Below are 19,727 nucleotides of genomic sequence, written 5' to 3'. Positions count from 1 at the left end.
TCCTTGGCACGGCGTAAGGATGTTTGGGTAAGGTTTCGAAGAGACTTAAAGATGGAATAGTGCTCTGAACTTCAGGTGCGTCTGAAGCGTCTTCTGGCAGCATCTCGTTTTCTCATTAAATTTCTTATTTCTATATTGATTGCAAACGCTTCTTCCAGAAAGTCAGTCGAGTGTTTGCCTAATGGGAAGCTTAGTTCTATGCCTAATTCTTCTATGTAAACCTGTGTTTGCCTAATAGGAAGCTTAGTTCTATGCCTAATTCTTCTATGTAAACCTCTGCCCCCATTAGTCCTGTTGAATCTATTCTCAATCCATCAGTGAAACAGGGCAGATAATCTCCTGGGGTTTCCACTAAACCCTGTACCTAATCCTCTAACTTTAGTTGTAGGTAACTAATCTTGGTGTCTAGTGCGGATGTTTTATCTAGTAGTGGTGAGCGGTATTATAGTAATGGTAACTCGCTTTCCACCACTTTAGCTATTGTCATGTGACCAGTACCTTCTCCCGTCTCTGTTCTTTGTCTATTTTCTTTCATTCTTAGATAGGCTCATACCGCTTCCCCTTTAATCGAAAAGTGGAGCGATATTAAGGACAGCAGGATTTCTAATGTCTTAGTTGGTGTAGTGTGATATGTTATGTTATGCCAATACAGGCCATCCTTTGGATCTTACTGACCTTTCGCCTATGGAAAGCCCTTTGCAGGGCTATCCACCACACAATACTTCCATAATAAATTCTCGGTCTTGTTATTACTGCTTAAGTACAATGCATAACCTTTGGGTTGAAACCCCAAGTAATGACAGAACAGTCTTACTTGCCAAAAGGCAGCACTAATTTGTCTTTTAATTTCTGTCAAATGAAATCCCCAGTTCAGTTTTGTGTCCAAACTAATTCCGAGTTTTGGCTTAATTGGAGTTGATTGCCAAAGAAAATTGGCATTTGAAATGTACCCAATTTCCTCTTCCTGGTAAATAGAATCTGCTCTGTCTTTGATGGGTTTACTGAAAGCTTCATTTTAGTACACCATTCTGTATTACATTACATGCAACTTTCATTAGTTTCATGATGGTACTCATGGACTTTCAAATAATGAGGATCACTCAATCATCAGTAAAAGCTTGCGCGAATATCCCAGCATCCTCAAGTCTTCTCAATAGGCTATCCATAACTAGACACCATAGCAACGGTGAGATGCAACTCCCCTGAGGGCATCCTGCGCCTGTAGCTTAGTACCGTCTTCTGAAGCAACAATTATTCTATTATTAAGAACAAATCTGACCCAGCTGATTATCGCATTTGGGGCAGAAATGTCTAATAAGGCTTTACAGACTGCCTCAGGCTTTGTTTTGTCGAATGCCCCTTCTACATCGAAAAAGAGTCCTCAGGCGGACTCCTTATGTGATAAGGTATTTTCAATCCTCCCTACCAAGGGCAGGCCAATCTCAGTAGATTTTCCAATGAGATATGCGTACAGTCTTGGATGAAGGGGCTTGGTAGCACCTTTCTTGTAAGGAAAACTGCTACCAACTTCTCTAGGATCATAAATAGGAAGGAGGATAAAGTAATAGGTCGATATGCTTTGGCGACACTATAGTCCTCCTTCCCAATCTTAGGAATGAAAGCTATTAATGATTTCCTCCATGTCTCTGATATATATCCCAATGCTAGAGAGGCTGTGAGAAATGTCTTAATCCAGAGTAGTAGGACATTGAGTCCTTCCTTGAGCATGCATGGGAGAATACCATCCGTTCTTAGTGCCTTATATGGCTTGAGTTCTTCCACAGCCCACCTAATAGCCCCATCCATAGCGTTAGACTCCGCTAACGCCCAATCTTCTTCATTAGCCTCTCTGAGGGAATTCATGTTTGGAGGAATGTCTAATGTTCTGCGCTGGCAACCTGGAAAGTGTGTCTCCATTAAATGCGACAAGGTTTTCTCTAGGCTGGAGGTCCACTTCCCATCTGGTTTCCTTAGTGCACCTAATGGCTGTTGACCATTGCTTCCTAATAACTTAATTAGTCACGAGGCTTCCAGCGTGCTTTCTATGTTACTGCAGAACTTGCACCTGCCATCTCGTTTATGTCGTATTGTACAATACTATTAGTCTTCTTGATTTAAGTATATAAAATTAAACTGACTTGTACAATAGTAACTTGTACTTTAGTACTTTTTAACTCCTCTAATATCACTATTAGTCCTCCCTATTATGAAAAGAAATTAGTATTAGTGTAATTAACATGTTGTTTCAATAGTTGTATTTTGAACTAATACTATTAGCTTTCATTATGAAACAGGGCCCAGATGACAGCATCTATCGTCGCTGGACCTCCTATTGGACTCCCCAATATAATATACTAACTCCTTAGTAAAGACTTGTCTAAATTATTTTTGTTCTGAATCTGTCTCCATTAATGATGAAAAAAAATCTAAAGATTTATACATCGAAAATTTTTCATCATTCGTTAATAAATTAGTTTAGGTAGTTTTTATAATTTTTTTTTATATTACAAATTTTCATTTTTTTTTATATGGTCTCATTTTACTTGTTTTTATTATATAATCTATGTGTATCAATTAAGTACAAAAGCCTACCAAATTTTGGATAATTTTTGCTTTCACTTACCTTTATATGAAATATTTAGTACAGAAAAGTATTGTGATCTTGAAGAATTTTAAGTGTTTTCAACAGAATGAAGGACAAATGTTTCACCGTTCAGTCATAAACTTTCTTAGATAATTCCTTTTCACTGGAAAGATTCAGCTCATCAATCTTGTTTGGGTTTGGCATGAATCTAAATCATTTAAGAATATATTGTTAATTCTACTTGTTGAAGTGCAGAAGTGTTGCTGTGTTATATGTTGAAATTTTCTATCTTCTTATGTATCAAGATTTGTTGTTACACAATGGCATCACCAAATATAGTAATAATATAAAGTCAGGAGTGGGATAAAACATGAAGAAATGTTTGGCCTGTGAGAAGTACATCATTTAGACTTAGATGTGGATAGGTAAAAAGCCTTAACTGCTAATATTAATTATTGCGCCTTATAGCAATCTTGGTTAAGCCCACAAATAGGAATAAGGTGTAAAACTAAGTAAGAGCTGAAGATTTTGATAGAACTGTTCTTAATCTCTCATGAACCTGTTATAAGAGTCATCTGAGAGTTAAGGATCCTTCTGTAGTTTTTGTTTTATACTGTAAAATCTATCAAGAACAATTCTACAATTTCAACCTTCAGGATCCAGCGGTTGTCAGACAACTATTAGCCATCAGTTCCCTATAATGCATCTAGCTTAAATTGTCTTGATAATAGACATTCTTAGGATTAGTTCAGAAGGTGTGACAGCCAAGAACAGCTCTGAGTGTCTGGTTTGTAATGTTGTGTTTGATTCCTACCTGGAGTAGTTAATATCTATTTCTCAGCAGTCCAGAGAATTGGTTCTTGACACCACCACTCTGGTTGCTACGAGGCGGCAACCTCTTAAGTGGCCATCAGGGATTTGCAAAAAAAGGACCACTAAGCCCACTTACACACCAATTCCCCTTCTGTAGTATTAATTCTGTTGGCATCAATTAATTTCTCTCATTCCTAATCTAATGTAATATCATTAAATAAGAAAACTTATTTCTCTAATTTCTTGATGTTTGTTGTAGTGTATGTATAATATCCAGTACTGATATTAACTTTTTATATATCTTTTATTTTTTGTTAGGTTCCTATACCAGTACCTAAGAAGATTGATGTCATACCACAAGCTTTACCCAAGCCACATTCAAGTCCAAAAAATCGAGAGGGTAAATCAAGGAATAGGGACAGTATTGGAGCTACTGATTTATTAGGATTAGGTAAGAACATGAATGTTTGAACTAAATGCTAGATAATATCAACAATAGAATGACAATAGATTATAATAACAATAGAATGACAATAGATTATAATAACAATAGAATGACAATAGATTATAATAACAATAGAATAACAAAATTGATAAGATAAATGACACAAGAACAAAACAAAATAATTATACAATAAAACTCACATTTCCTTACAATTGTTGACTTAAAACAATTCAAAATATAAAAATATACAAATAATAAAAAAAAAATCATTTACAATTTATTTCATTAGTGATGATCAGAGGGCACTTCCACCCCCAGAGATGAAACCGCTGCAGGGAGTTTTAATTGTTCGATTTGAACCGTTCTATGCTTCCTCGGTTTTGTCAAGCTTTCAGTGGTGACAGTGTTATGTTCCCTAAATACTGTGATCCTGCATGGCCCCTCGTAGCACTGAACCTCTTTCCTCCTATTGGAGTCCAATTTTCGATAAACTATTATCCCTATTTTTACAGCTTTTGTCATTGCACCTCTGTAATCTCGCCACCATGTGTGTAGCCCAAAGAGTATCTCGAATGGGGCAAACCCGGTGACTTTGTGAATTGAGTGATTGTAGACTGCTATTGCTCAGGTTTCAATCCCTTCTCTACTTGATATACCTGTAAATGATCACTGAAATGGTATGATGGCCTATAAAGGCGTTCTATTCCTCCTCGGCTTTTGGGGTGTCAAGATGCCATGTCACCTCCAGTATTCTCATTTCTTCCCGGATGGCCGCATTATCAAACTCTCTTCCACTGTCGGATGAAATTCTATCAGGAACACCATAAAATTGAAACCAGGTTGGTAGAGCTGTTAGCACCGCCTCTGCAGATTTATCCCGCACTGGGTACGCCATGGCCACCTTGCTGAATAGGTCAATTACTGTTATCCATCTAAACCCTTTCCAAGTGAAGGAATCCACCTGCAGATCGCTAAGTGATACTTATGCTGTCGGTGTTTCTTCTTGCCTAGTGCGGGGTGGATGTCGATCATACTTCATGCTAAGGCAAATTGCGCAACTCCCGATGGTCTTCTGTATGTGTGCTTCAACCCCCCCCAAAAGTATTTACGCCTCAATGCCTGGAGTGTTTCATTCAGCCCTGTGGTTTGTTTTTCCTTGGTTGTAGGCGAGCGTTACTTCCTTCTGCCGTTCCATGTCTTGCAAGGTCTCCACTATTAGCGTGCATCGGATAAATGATCGGTCCACTCCAATCTGTTCTGTCCATCATAATCTGTGTATCTTATCGCAGACTACCGCGTTTCCCACTTATAGATGGTGTGTCTTTCCAGGTTTGGACGCATCTTTTAGCATTTTGCAGATTTGATCCTCCCTGATGCCTGGTTCCGCCCAGATAGTGGTTATGTTACTCTTACCATATAGTAATATTAAAAAATTTATTATAAATAAATAAAAGGAATTATTAATAGTTTTAACTTTATTATTATCTTAAGTGTAGTTTGGGTTCAAAATAAAAGCTTTAATATTAAATAAATAGTAGAATATTATTTAAATTTTATAAAATTTTAGACTCTTAATCTCAGAGCGGGTTTCTAGGCAATCAGAACATACATTCAGCTACTAATGACACTTACTTTAATTATTTATTAGCTACCTTAACAAATCTGCTTCAATTCTATTTTGAGCAGCCCTAACTAATTACTCTGTCTTCATTCTCAACAAACACTCACTAGCTGTAAACAAAACATTTTGTCTTCTTTCCCAAAATGCTATTTCTAAAGTTCAACCAAAGATTCTCTTCACCTCCGCTCACAAGAGACGTCCTCTCACCAGGTGATCCAAAACAAAGAGTACTTTTTTCTTCTCGGATGACTCTTTGATGTCTTCTTTTTCTAAATGTCCCACTGTGGGAGACAAAAGATGTTCATGACCTCTTGCATCCAGGATACGTTCTCCTTATTCCGCCTAACAACGACTGCAACAAAAACCATTTTTTCTTCCTTCCCCTTCTCTAGGTGTTAGTTCACAACATCGATAGTAGCACTACGGTTTTGAGTTTTTTATTATGATTTCCTTAATGAATAATTTTCTTTAATACTTATTCTTAACTTCTATTTTTTCTTAAATTTACCATAACTACAAATATAATGGGAAGTTAAATAAAGTTTTTAAAATATTTGAATCTGCTCAACATGGCCACTCTTCAATGTACTTTTTGGAGGACACACGCTGCCACCTTGGCTTTGTTTTGAATAACGTATTTATTATAGACAATGAAAATTGGTTAGCTTGCTTTTTGGTTTAACAAAACAAATGAACAATATTTAACTTTGATACATAAAATAAAAATATAACTAAAATCATTTATATTTAAAAATAACTATTTACTCATAAAAGAGGATATTACAGTATTTACAATGTTCCACCTTTGTTAAACCGGAAGTCTTGGTCTTCCAGATAATTTGGTTCCTCTTTTTATTTATTATTTCCTCCATCTCCACTGACTGATCTTCCCTCGCTTCACTCCACGTCCACAGATGATTTTTCCCATGTTTCTTCTTCCGTCTTGTTCTTCCTATGAAGGGCCTCTCTGGTTGTCTTCAATTGCATTTACTGTGATTGCCCTCGAAAGCCAGTCGCCCATCACATTTTCTTTTCCGGGTTTGTTAACAAAATTTCCATATTGTACTGGCTAAGAAGTTCTTACCACCATGTGATCCTCGTGGATGACTCCTTTAACTTTCTAGCCCACTGCAAAGGGCGATGATCTGTATTAACCCTGAACCGCCTTCCAAACATGTAAGGTTAAAAGTGGTGTACTGCCCACACAATCCCCAGAAGTTTCCTCTCTAGGGCACTATAATGAGCTTACGCTTCTGCTGGCGTATGCTACAGGGTGATTTCCCCCTGTGCCTTCTTGTGACAATACTGCTCCCAGGGCATACTCACTGGCATCCATAGTGAGGGTAAATGGTTCCCGAAAATCTGGAAATGCCAGGACTGGTTCTCCCTACAAGTGCTCCATGCATTTGCGTGTATTTTGCTCCATGCCCTGTTTTATTACCATTTTTCTATCTTTCTTGAGAATATTAAGGGGAACCAAGAACTGAGCCATTTCTGGCACAAACCGGCGGTAATAGGTTAACGTGCCTAACAGCCGTCTGATCCCTTCTGTTTCTTATGGCACTGCCATCCACTGTAAGGATGCCACTTTTTGAGCATCAGGTTTTACTCCTTCTTTCGAAATTATGTGTCCCAAAAAACTTTTCTCTGCTTGGCCCAATACTCATTTTTCACGGGAGAGCTTCCACCCAAACTCCCTTATACATTGAAAAAACCTGTTTCAAATGCTGCACGTGCTCAGTCTCGGTTTTGCTTAATATTAACAGGTCGTCCATGTATATCTGGCATACAGATTCATTTAGTCTCCTCAAAAACTGGTCCATTAGTCTTTGGAATGTGATTGGCGCGTTTTTCAGGCCAAATGGCATCATAGTGGTCCCTTTCAAAAGTAAATGCGGCCTTGTGTTGATCTCTGGGATGCATCTTAATCTGGTGATATCCCACCTTCAAATCTAGAGTGCTAAACATTGTTGCCCCACCCAGCCTATCAAGAATATCATCGTATTGGGTACTTTTCGTCGACTTTATTCGCATTCACATTACGATTATCAACCACCACTCTGTATTTTTCTTCATTCTCACCTGGCGCGCTTTTCTTCCTGACCGCCCACAGCAGATGTAGTAGGGAGATGTACTGTCTACTATAATCCCCTGTCTCCTCAGATTATCCAGTTCTTCTGTAATGTGCTGCCAGAGTGCCTGGGGGTATCGCCTTTCCTTTATGTATGTTACCCTATCCTGTTTCAAGGGAATTTCGTGTTCTGTCTTGTCCGTTACTCCGAGGACCTCTCCTTTCTTGAAAAAAGACATCATCATACTCGTTTAAGATTATTTCCCTCCAGTCCCTTGCCTGCTTAATTGCCCCTATATATACTCCTCCGTCTCCTAGGATCCTTTGGCAGCTGTATCTTTTCCTCCCTCTCCTAATATCCCATTTGCTTGCTCTTGGTAATCTTTATTTTAGCATTCACTTTTCCTGATAGATCACCTCCAATAATCATTCAATATTCACGGGGCATCCTGTCTATTAAATGCACCCCAAAGCTATATCCTTTTTATCCCCACCTACTCAATCCAATATGTCCGTATATCTACAGCACCTTATACCTTCTTTTACCTGGATTATTAGCAGACCGCCGTACTCTCTCTTCACATTGTTAATCACTAATGTGCGGTCGCCTCTCTGCTGATATGCAACTCAGATCTCTCTTCCTCATGCAACTTTTTCTCTCTTCCTCAGTAGGTTTCCATAAGTTTCTCCTTCTCCACTATCCTCTTCCCAGATCCTTTTCTTCTGCTTCAGTCTCTGAGGTGCTCTTCTCCGTCTCAGAATCTGGGCGTTAACCTCCATCGGTTCCACCTGGTCTGATCTCTGCCTCTGGTACACATAGGGACATTGTCTCAGAATGTGTCCCTCATTTCCGCACTCGAAACACTGAGTTAGAGGGCCCTTTGCCGGATCCATGACACTTGCGGTCCTCTCGCAGACTACTGTTTCTTGCCATGGTCTTCTGTCCATATTCAGTGCTTTCTCCCTACCCTGTCCTTGTACTCTCTTTTTCTTAAAGGCAGGGGAGTTGTTCTAGGCCAATTGTATGTCATCCTAGTCTACCCTGGCTCTTCCACTTCCATTTGGGCCTCCTGTTCCCAGGCACTTGTGTTTATTAGCTCCTGTGCACACTCTATGAAGGAGTGTTTTCTCAGCATTCCCTCCTTCTTCCCCAGCTCTTTTGCCAACTGAACCTTTAGTACATTTGATAGGAATTGCATCCGACCCTGTACCTGGATTGTCTCCACCATCTCGCTGAGTTTATCGACGATTCTGTTGTAGCATATCTGGAGTTCAGCGGCATACTACCCATTAGACTGTCTCGGTTTCTTGGTCTTCCTTATCATCATAAATATGTTCTCTGCAGGGGCTCACCATCCGCCTCCAAATGCCTTTTTCAATATCGCCTTGATAACGCTGTAGTGTGCTTCCTCATCAGCTTGAATTTGATTGAGGATACTTCTTTTCACCCTGCGGGCAACTGCAGCCCTTAACGCCTTAGCATCCTCACTGTCGAGCAGGTTTTCAGCTGTCTTCGCATCTATTCGACCAATCCGTCGATCACCCCCTTTTAGGAAATGGCTTTACTTCCCTGTCTCCCCGGTAAACCTTTCAAGAAATAAGGTATTTTATAAATTTGTAAGAGACACACATACAGGTGTAGATACTCAACATACCCTACCAATAGTTTTGCACCTTCTTTCAAATACATAAAAAATTATCTGCATTTTCTATAGAGTCTTATGGTTCATTCTAGTTTCATCTTGATCTATTTAAAAATGGCCTAGTAGTTGAATAATTTATTTTTGTTTTCTCCCTCCCTTGTTTATAATTTTTTATGTTATTGTGAGATTGTTATATTTATATGATAAAAAATAATATTGAAATGCTTTGGTTTTTTTTCTGTTATAAATGTAGACACACCTACATCAGATTTGCCATCGAATAGTGATGACGTTTTTACTAGTTTCTTATCAGCTGCTCCTGTGTCTAAAAGATCACAAGAAGAAGAGAGCTTCTTTAATCAAAGTCTAAGTCCTCCTGCAACATCGTCAAATGATGCTAATTCTACTTCCAGTCAAGGGACTGCCTCATCTGGAAAACTTACTACTGATTCCATCCTGGCTTTGTATGCGAAGGGACCTCCAATTCCTGTCAACAATTTTGGTAGGGTTCAATTATTTTATTTAATGCTATAGATTTAAAATAGTTCCTTAAAATATGTAGTTTTTCTTGTCAATGTTATTATAAATGATTATGTTTAGTATTGCATAGATGAATAAAATAACTTATGTTTTAAATTGCCAATTCTTCATGATTTACTCAGAACAAGTTTTTTTATTGTTCTCAGTTCAGCCTCAGCAACAGCAGTTTCCCTACACATCATCCCAACATCAACCAATCCCCGTGAGTTGAATTTATTATTCATAGTATAAATTTATTGATACTGCTATCTTTTTCTGATTCTATTTTCTTTTTCCAGTAGTATTGTTTATACCATGTATGGTAACCTCATAAATATCATTTATTTACGTTTTACATGCTTCAAGCCATGAAGGGATACTTGTTACTATAAACAAATTACAATGTTTTAAGAAGTGTTTATGTTGGAAACACATGAAATAAATGTTTTGATTAGGTATATATTGTTTTAGTTTAAAAATTAATTTGCTTTATTTCAATATTTATTACTATTATGTCCATTTCCAAAAAAAAAAAAATAATTATACCTTGTTAAAAACTGATTTAAACAAAATAGGTTATAATATTGCTCTTCAAAAGAGTTTTTATTATTTTTACGATACTTAGTTATCATATATGTCTTAATGATCAATATTAAATAATGTTGGAAGTGTGGTTTAGTTGTTTTGTTCTGTGAAAAGGAAGGAATACTAAGTACTATGGTTTGTGTAACTTATTTTCTTTTAAAATGATAAATTTATTTACATGAGGAGTTAGGATTTAGACTTATAGTGCGCTTAGCCTTACCAAGGAAAGTACACATAAAAGAGAGAGAAAAGAAGAACAAAAAATATAGAATCTCTTTACTTCCACATTTAAATTAAATAGACCATTGGTTACATCAAAATATCTCCTGAAAGCACATCCAGACAAACAGAAAGGAATATCTAGACATACTATAATTGCTCGTTTTACACACTATACACTTATGTTCAAACTTCTAACAAAATGCCTTGAAAAGAAAAAGAAGAAAAAAAAAAATCCTCACCAAGATGAGAAAACTCCAGGGTGTGTTCATCTCTCTGGTATTGGAATTTTCAATTGTTCAATGTGAACATTCCTTCGCTTTTTGGGCTCGCAAACACTTTCGATAGTGACCACGGTGTGATCCCTAATTATAATCACCCTGAAAGGATCCTCATAGCGTTGCAACTGTTTTCCTCCTGTTGGTCCCTAAGCGTCGGTACACGATGGTCCCTGTTACCTTGGACCTAAAACGAGTTTTGCTTTTTTTATCCACAATTCGTTTTCTCATCATCTCCCACATATTCTTTAGTGCTATACTTTTATATACAATCTCCCCCTCCTCCAGCACCATGGTTCTATGGTCTCGTTTTCGATTCCAGAGCCCAAAAAGAATTTCAATGAGAGAGAACCCCGTAACCGTGTGGATTGAGTGGTCGTATGCCACTATCGCTGTTATCATAGCTTCATCCGGCCATAGTCCTTTGTCCAGTTGGTAGAGTCGCAAATGGTCCCTGACTGTGCTGTGGAGCCTTTTGATCCCCCCTCTGCTCTTCGGATGTCCCAGGGTATTTAGATACCATCCTACCTCTAATGCACACATTTCTTCTTAAATGGCAGCATTATCAAATTCGCGTCCTCCGTCTGATGTAATTTGATCTGGGATCCCATACAAGTGGAACCAAATTCATTATGCTCCTAATAATGCCTCAGCCATGCGTTCCATGATCCGGTCCACCTAAATCCCTCTAGGTGATGGTGTCGACCTGCAGATCCGCGAGCAGGACCATTGTGGTGGGCATCTCCTCTTGCGTGGTTTTTGGTGGGTGCATCCACCAATAGAGTGAGTGCATTCCTATAGTCTCTTAAACCCTTTGCTTCATGCCCCACCAAAAATACTGACGATTTAGGGCATTAGTGTCTCATTCAATCCGCGATGGTTGGTTTTTCCCTGCTGGTATGCCAGGGTAACCTCTTTTTGTCTTTTTCATCCATAATGGTTTCAACCATTTAAGTACATCGGACAAACACGCGGTCAACCCCTATCTGCTCAGATGTCCACAGCCTCTTTATTTTCTCCCAGATAACCCCATTTCCCACTCATAAGTGATACAACTTTCCCGGTTTAGACGCATCTTATGGAGCTTTTCCCATACCTCCCATATCTATCTTCATCATACCAGTGGCCCTGGTGTTCAAAATAATTTGCCGAGGCTTGTCGTTTGGCTCTCGTCCTCCCAAGGCGTCCACTCCCTCAAAAATCAGTGCACGATCTCAGATATTTCCGCCTCTTCTCCTTCTATCCCATTTATCATAATAGTGCGGGATAGCCAGTCTGCAATTATGTTCTATTTTCCAGGCTTGTATGCAATTTTGATATTATACTGGCTGAGGATCTCTTTCCACCGGGTTACTCTCGCCGATGCTTTCTTCTACCTCCCAATCCATGAAAGGAGTTTATGGTTTATATTTTAGAAGATTACTAAGGGGCACCAAATGTTCTGCCATTTTTGGAACAAATCGATGGTAGTAGTTCAGGGCTCCCAACATTCTCCAGATTCCTTTAACATCTGTGGGTATCGCCATTTCCATAATGGCATCTATCTTTTGAGCGTCAGGCTTTACCCCATGTTAGGAGATTCTATGTCCCAGAAAATTTATTTGGTTTTTCCCCAGTATGGATTTCTCTATGGACAACTTCAACCCAAATTATCGGATCTGCTGGAACACACTGCGTAGGTGCAATACATGTTCCTCCTCTATTTTGCTGAAGACTAGCAGATCGTCCATATACACCTGGCACATGGACTTGTCGATTCCCCGTAAGAATTCGTCCATTAGACGTTAGAATGTTTATGGGGGCATTCTTTAATCCAAAAGGTATCCTTGTAAATTCATAAGGCCCCCTTTCAAATGTGAACACCGTTTTGGGTTGGTCGTTTGGGTGCATCCTAATCTAATGATTACAGCTTTTAAATCTGGGGTACTGAAAATGGCCTGACCTAGTCTGTCTAAAATATCTTCTAGCCTCGGTATGGGTGTACCTTTCATCTACCGCGTTCTCATTGAGGCCCCGGTAGTGTATCACTACCCTCTATTTTTCTTTATTCTCTATCAGCCCTCTCTTTTTTCTTGCTGCCCACAGGGACTATTGAATGGTGACATGTTATCTACAATGATACCCTGTTTACTAAGACTCTCCAGTTCCTCCTGGATGTGTTTCCACGTTGGGTTTCGAAGGGAACGGCTGCATGAAACTCGATTCCCTCCCCCATCATCTATATCCATCCTTGTGTCTTTCTCCCTGGCACTTGCGTCAATCATTTCTTGAGCACACTCCAAGAATGTGTGGTCACATGGCAGTCCCTCTCGTTTATTTGTTCTTCGTACCTTCATGACAGCATCCAGGAAGTCCATCCTCCAACGGACAACATCAGCTCCTTGCGTTTCCCTCATCTTCTCCTTTACGAGGTTGAACTGGGCTAACAGCACCGCTGTATACTGTCCATTCGATTGTCCATGCCTCTTCTTTTCCCTGAACATATAGAAAATATGTTAAATATTCCATTTTATAAACATTTAATTTTTAAAAAAAAAGTTTTAATGCTGTATGTTTACTTTATTTTCCTTCCATAATTACTCCTTGATCATCTTGGGCTTATTCCATACTGTGCATCTACTATTAGCATTTGTAGCTTATCTGTTATAGGTTCATAGGTATATATTTTTATGATAATAAAAATTCATATCCAGGTTTGTTATGAAATTTTACTTAATTGTTATTGCTGTAATAAATTGAAAATAATAGTAATAAACAGTCTATATGCAGTATTTGTACCAAGTACAACAATCATTTGTTTCCTCTGTTTTTCATCTGTAAATCATATATCTATTCCTTAGTAGTGTACCTTCAATTAATGTTCTTGGTAAAGTTTTGTTTTCCTTTTTTTATTTTAGATTTAGTGTTTTATTTGTTATTACCATACAGGATTTTTGTTAAAGTATCCTCATTTCATTTAATGATCCTGGAAATATATTTTATTAATATTGTGTTCTAACTTAATAATTTTGATGTAATGGTGAAATTATTCATTTAATGGAAGTATATTATTTTATAGGTTCCTATGTTTCAACCAAATGTAGTTGGCATGAACATTACATCAAATCCATTTTATAGTATGCAGCAAGCCCAGCAACCACAACTTCCTGTTACCCCAACTGTACATCAAAACCAGCAAGTAGTGCGTATAATCATTATCAATTAAAATAATTCATTAATTATATCAATTGAAATACTATGAATATATAATATAAATATATATTGTAATGCACTCATTACAATGTGTTAATTGAACTTTCCTATTAGATTTAATACGGGTTCAAAGATTCAATTCTACATTAAAAAAATAATAATATAATTGTATTGTTTTAATATTAATGGTTAAAAAATTATAAATTATTTATACCTAAAGAAAAAAACTAAAAAACTGGACTCTGATTTTTGCCAATTGTTCTAAATACTTTTTTTTTTTTTAATTTATGGTAAGAATAAGTTTTTTAAATAAATTCCACCATAAACAAATCATTTTCATTTAAAATACTCCATAAATAAATTATGAAGTATAAAAATGAGAAATTGACATTTTTTAAAACTCATAATTCTTCATTTAAGTCAGATTTCCTGTCATAGGATTGCCTCTTAACAATGGCTATACATAGTGAACGATCCTAACCCAGTCTGACACAAAAGAAATCCCATTTTTTAAGCTGATTTAAATCACTAGGATAATGTTTAATAAAGGGGTGTTCAGTGACAATTTTAATGGTAATGGCATTACTCTACATCAAAATGTCTTGGTTACCAATAAATGGAACACATGGGATTAAGGCCTTCAGGAACACTTCCTCAATATACCTCTTGGTATTAAGAGATCTACTAGTTCAGTTGTATTGGAGAAAAAACATTAATTTTTTTTATAATGAATCCGGAATGAACTTTCTCAATATGATAATTAGAAGGGAAAACATTGCATATCTTTTCGGAAAAAAAAATTGATATGTAACATCAAATAGTAAAAAAAATTATTAATTTTTTTTTTCATGTTTAAGATTTTTTTTTTTACAAGTAAACAAGTAAAGTTTCAGTTCAAGTCGTAAAACAAGTTCCTATTACTATTACAACTCCTGTAATTAAGTGGTGATATTTTCTGGTTTTTAATTTTTCTCTGAGAAAAAATGTTAACCATTTGAAATTGTCTAAAACTAATTTATTTCACCTTTTTAAGTGTTGATATGTATTGTTTTTTAAAAACTTTTTTTTTTGTATCTTAAATGTGATAGAAACATTTTTAGGTACGTTTATGAATTTTGTTCTCAATGTTGCTTTTACCAATTTTATTAAAACATATTCACCTTTTTTCAACTATATTCTCCTAATTATCATGTTGAGAAAGTTCATTCCAAACTTATTTAAAAAATAAACTATCTCTCCTGGACATGGAACTAATAAAAATCAGTTCAGTATGAGTGTGGACATTTAGTCCTAAGCTATTATATTATATTAGCTAGAGATATTATATTTAATCTTCCAAAAAGTACTTTGAGTGAATCGCTCTCTTTGTCATCTTCATACTCTCTCAGAATTTTCTGAATGGATAATAATCATCTTTCTCTAAAATGCTCTTTTCCTGGAGTTAATGAGCTGCCACAGGGTGACATGCAAGTCCATGCTCCCTCAGTCTCCACATTAGGTGTCCGAGAAAGATGGGTATTTCATGCCATTTGAAGTCTCTCCCAAACCTCAGTTAAATGGTGATGTAGCTGTAACTATGCTCTGAGAGCATGTATATACTCTAGCATCAGATTGAGTTGTGCCCCTCAGTCAATCTCTACCAACCTTCCATTCATAGCTTGTCTCCCAGAATCTCTAGAGTGTGTCATAAAAAGTGGACTTAACTAATTCAATTGTTGCTATTATATATCTGACTCCAAACCTTCTCTAAAGGCTATATCTTCATTCAAACGAATCACTATCTTTGACCATAATAGATTAAAGGACGTTTGTTAATGAGTTTTACTTTCAAAGACTACAAATATTTTAACAGGGAAGAATTCAGCACTAAAAATTTGTTCATTTTTTTTATTCAATTATTTAAAATTAAATTTAAATAACATGGTTTAAGTTGTTTTAACAATATATGCACGTGTTATTGGCTTTTTGGGTTGGTAGCTAAACTTAACATTACCCATATGCTGAAACTTTTGTTCTAATAATTACCTGACTTTCAAATTAAAATATATTATCAAAATCATAGTAAAATTAAAGATTTACGATCTAGAAAACAAAAAATGAATTGATGGAGAAAAAGAAAAGAGTGATGAGAGGTGAAAAATAAAGACCAATTACTTCATTTTACTATTAATAATACAATGGGTATAGTTAAATTTAAATGAATATATAATACATAGAATAAGTAATGTATAAATCAAATAATTATGAAAATATATTTTTATAATTTAATAACATACTTCACTAAATAACTTGAATTGTGAAAATAGTAATTAATTTGATAAAAATAAATTTTTTACTAAGATTAATTTAGAAAAAAATAGTTGAATTGTTAAAAAAATTTCATTAAAAGAAATTGAGTATTTATTAATTTTTATTTATTTATCAAAATTTTATTTTTACATAATGATAAAATTCTATACCAAATATTGAAGACAGAATATTAAAATATAGACTTGCATATTAGAAGAAATATAGTTTTTAGTGCTTGACAAGCGTATGTCCATTAATAATCAATAATTTCGTCAATATTATTTCAGTGCCAAACTTTATCTAAAACGTTTTTCCAAATATGTTTCAGAGAACCTTTTAAACTAGTAATACCAAAATTTCTCATAAGGTAAATTTACAGGTAAAATATAAGAATTAAAAATAATAGAAAAAGCCTTGTTTCATTAATCAGATACCAATAGGCACTAGTAAGATATCTTAACCATTTAGCTTTGAAAATCTCCACCCAGCTCAGCTATGAATATCTATCAAGTTCTGTTTTTTGTTGTTTTTTTCCTGATAAAAAAATGATTTTCGGTGAAAATATAATAGTTCGATAAGTCACGCTCGTGTCCTTAAAAAATCAGTGGTAGCTATACCTACAAATACCCAATGAAGAGTTAAAAGAAAAGAAAAATGAATACTTAATTTTGTTATTTATAATTATTTCTATGAATTTTATATTGCCAGCCAGTTACAAATGAATGAGAATGTGGATGAAAATCAATCTTAAAGAAGCTGTCTTCTTACCATCATCACTTCCTCTTGCTAGTCCTTATATTGAATTGCTCTGAACCCCTGGAGCTAAAAACTAAGCCTGGCTCAATAAAAAAACTTGTGGGATGGAGAAGAAAGAAAATATGAGAATTCCCTAAGGCTTGAAACTAGACTGGAAAGTCCTTGATATTTTGCTAATCCCTTTAGGTATGTAGCTGGCTGGCATTGTACTCTTGGAAGTATAACTACGTAAAAACATAAGCTTGTATATGTAACATATAAAGTGCTTTAATACATTCCTGTATTTTTTTTTTTTTTTTTACATTTTTGGTTGCTGCAGTGTTTTTTAATGTCAGAAATTATAAATGTTTAAATTAGCTTGTAAACATAACTATCATATATTATAAGTAACATTTCTAATCTACATATAAATAAAAAGTAATTTATTCTAATTCTTATTTGTGCATATCTATATCTATAGCTAGGTCCTCATAGATTCCACATGGGTCTTGTATTATGTCAATCTCTTTGAATATGTTGTAGTATCTTATAGATTATACCCTTGTTGCTTTTAATATCATATTCTGACCATTGAATTTTTTTATATATAAATTTTACTATATAAACTTTTTTCTATTCTATAGAGGGTAAATTTGAATTTATTAGGCTAAAATTTACTTATATAATTACCAATAGATGTGCACAAAACCTTTTTTTTTTCTAATAGATACAGCATAGGTATATATTGTATGAATATTCTCAAGAAATCAGAGTAAGGAAATTTGAGTATTCGATTACTATCGATTAATTGTTTAATTGCTAAATTAATTAGCTTTTTTTTTATTAATTTCCTTGTTGTTTTTGTCATTGTAAATGGTTTATAATATTTATGTTCATTATTGTATAATTTTATCATAAAATCTTAGTGAATATGTTCAACTATTTTATTTCTCTTATAATGCCCAGTCATCTAACTTTAAGAGAAATGATAATTCTTGGATTTTAGTTTGTATTTATAACAATGATATGTAAATAGATCGAAGACCATAAAATATTGATCCTTATATATTCTGTTACAGGACTTATCACAACAGCTATCCAGTTTGAACATCAATGGCGGTGCCGCTAAATACCAAAAATCTTCTATGTCAAACCATCTTTGGCAATGATATCCCCTAATGATGAATCAAAATTTTGATAAAAAGTGATGGACTATTTTTGAATGATATCCTCTTCTCTGTCTAAAATTTTTGATTCAACCAAAAATTGATTCTGTCTACTTTTTATATTTTGTAAAAAAAAAAAAAAAAAAAAAAGTTAGAAAAAAAAGAATGAAAAAAAAAGAATAACAATTGAACGAGTATTTATTTCTTACTTTAATTTCGAAATAATTGATTATTAGATGGTTTTATGTTTGGCTTAAGATAAATGATAAATTTCTCTTATCTGCTTGATTTACATCTCATTTGAACAATCACATCCCAATATATATTGGGACACACAATATACATAAACACAACCCATTATATATATTTATAATGATTACATCAACTAGCCTACTTACGGTAATAACCTGAAGATAAGTCAAAACGGCTCTTAAAATAATTATTCATTTTATACTCTGTTATAATATATTCAAATTTTATATTTCACTACAGGAATTCATGTTTTTCAGTTATTAGAACTGTACAAAATTATTTTTATTTTATTTAATTGTTACCAAAATTTATGGTATTAAGGTTTTTCTAAATATCATAAATAAAGATTTAGGGCAAGTACTGATTAATCCCCAGTTTAGAAATTTAATTCTTATCACTAATGTAATAGAAAAAAAAGTGATTTCTTATATTTCATTCAATAATATGATATATACCAATTTTATATTAGTCAATTGGAACAACAAACTAATAATGCCTATGCCTCTTACATAGCTGAAACCATTTACTATTTTGAGTAAATAAATAATTAAAGTTTACACAAACTACATAAAAATCAAATTATCGGATTACTAAAATGTTTGTGTTCCATTTACGTATAAATGTACAAATTACCCCAAGTCTATTCTTAATTTATTTTAATTGGTGCAACATTTTGAGTTATATAATCTTGTTATTTTTAGTGAAACGTGTATTAATTTGTGAATATTTCAACGTTATCTGATATATCCACTTTATTACAAAGTTTATTTGTTGTTTTTATTTGTCATTTATGTATTAGTTTCTTGATTTGGATGGAATTATTGTTACGGTATTGTTCAAATGTTGACAGATGTAGTTTTAAATCCTTATTACAGGCTGTATTAAGTAATTTAATGATATAATTTAAATGTATTACAGTTATTTATTTATATATTTTATGAATATAGTTCATTCGTATTTTCATGTTGAAAATATTTTATTTAAGCAGAAGGTAGTTGGAGGGGAGGGATACATTCAGGAAAGAAAAGCACAGATGAAAATAAAGTTATTTTAATGTGTACCAACATTTTAGCCTAAGTTGCAGCCTTTGCATCAGTGCTGAGGAAAAAAAGATAACCATGAAGTATTAATATTTTAAAGTATGAAAATCTAAAGTAAATATGGATAATATTCCTAGTATGAAAATATATACTTGTATATTATGTATTGGTAAAATTATTTGGATTAAATCTACATTCAATGCGAATAATTATATTTAAAAAAATTCAATACTTCTACATTTATATATTTTTGTACTTAATATATTATCCATATT

The 19,727-nt window shown here is 34.6% G+C and overlaps 1 protein-coding gene across 2 annotated transcripts in view; it reads left to right on the top strand.

The window, feature by feature from the left end:
- Positions 1-18,222, top strand: part of LOC106692963 (stromal membrane-associated protein 1) — a 30,309-nt gene extending 12,087 nt beyond the window's left edge. For both annotated transcript variants that reach the window (XM_014439258.3, XM_014439257.3), the window contains 5 exons: positions 3,716-3,848; positions 9,431-9,679; positions 9,864-9,919; positions 13,837-13,959; positions 18,074-18,222. In XM_014439258.3, coding sequence (XP_014294744.1) covers positions 3,716-3,848; positions 9,431-9,679; positions 9,864-9,919; positions 13,837-13,959; positions 18,074-18,163 — 651 coding nt within the window. In that variant the 3' untranslated portion in view covers positions 18,164-18,222. The remainder of the gene's footprint in view (positions 1-3,715; positions 3,849-9,430; positions 9,680-9,863; positions 9,920-13,836; positions 13,960-18,073) is intronic.
- Positions 18,223-19,727: the final 1,505 nt, after the last annotated feature.

This window comes from Halyomorpha halys, unplaced genomic scaffold (genome assembly GCF_000696795.3).
Source record: "Halyomorpha halys isolate HHAL.00 unplaced genomic scaffold, Hhal_1.1 Scaffold80.1, whole genome shotgun sequence".
In the NCBI taxonomy this organism is placed as follows: domain Eukaryota; kingdom Metazoa; phylum Arthropoda; class Insecta; order Hemiptera; family Pentatomidae; genus Halyomorpha; species Halyomorpha halys.
Note: the sequence above shows the minus strand (reverse complement) of the source record. Positions and strands in the feature narration are given on the sequence as shown.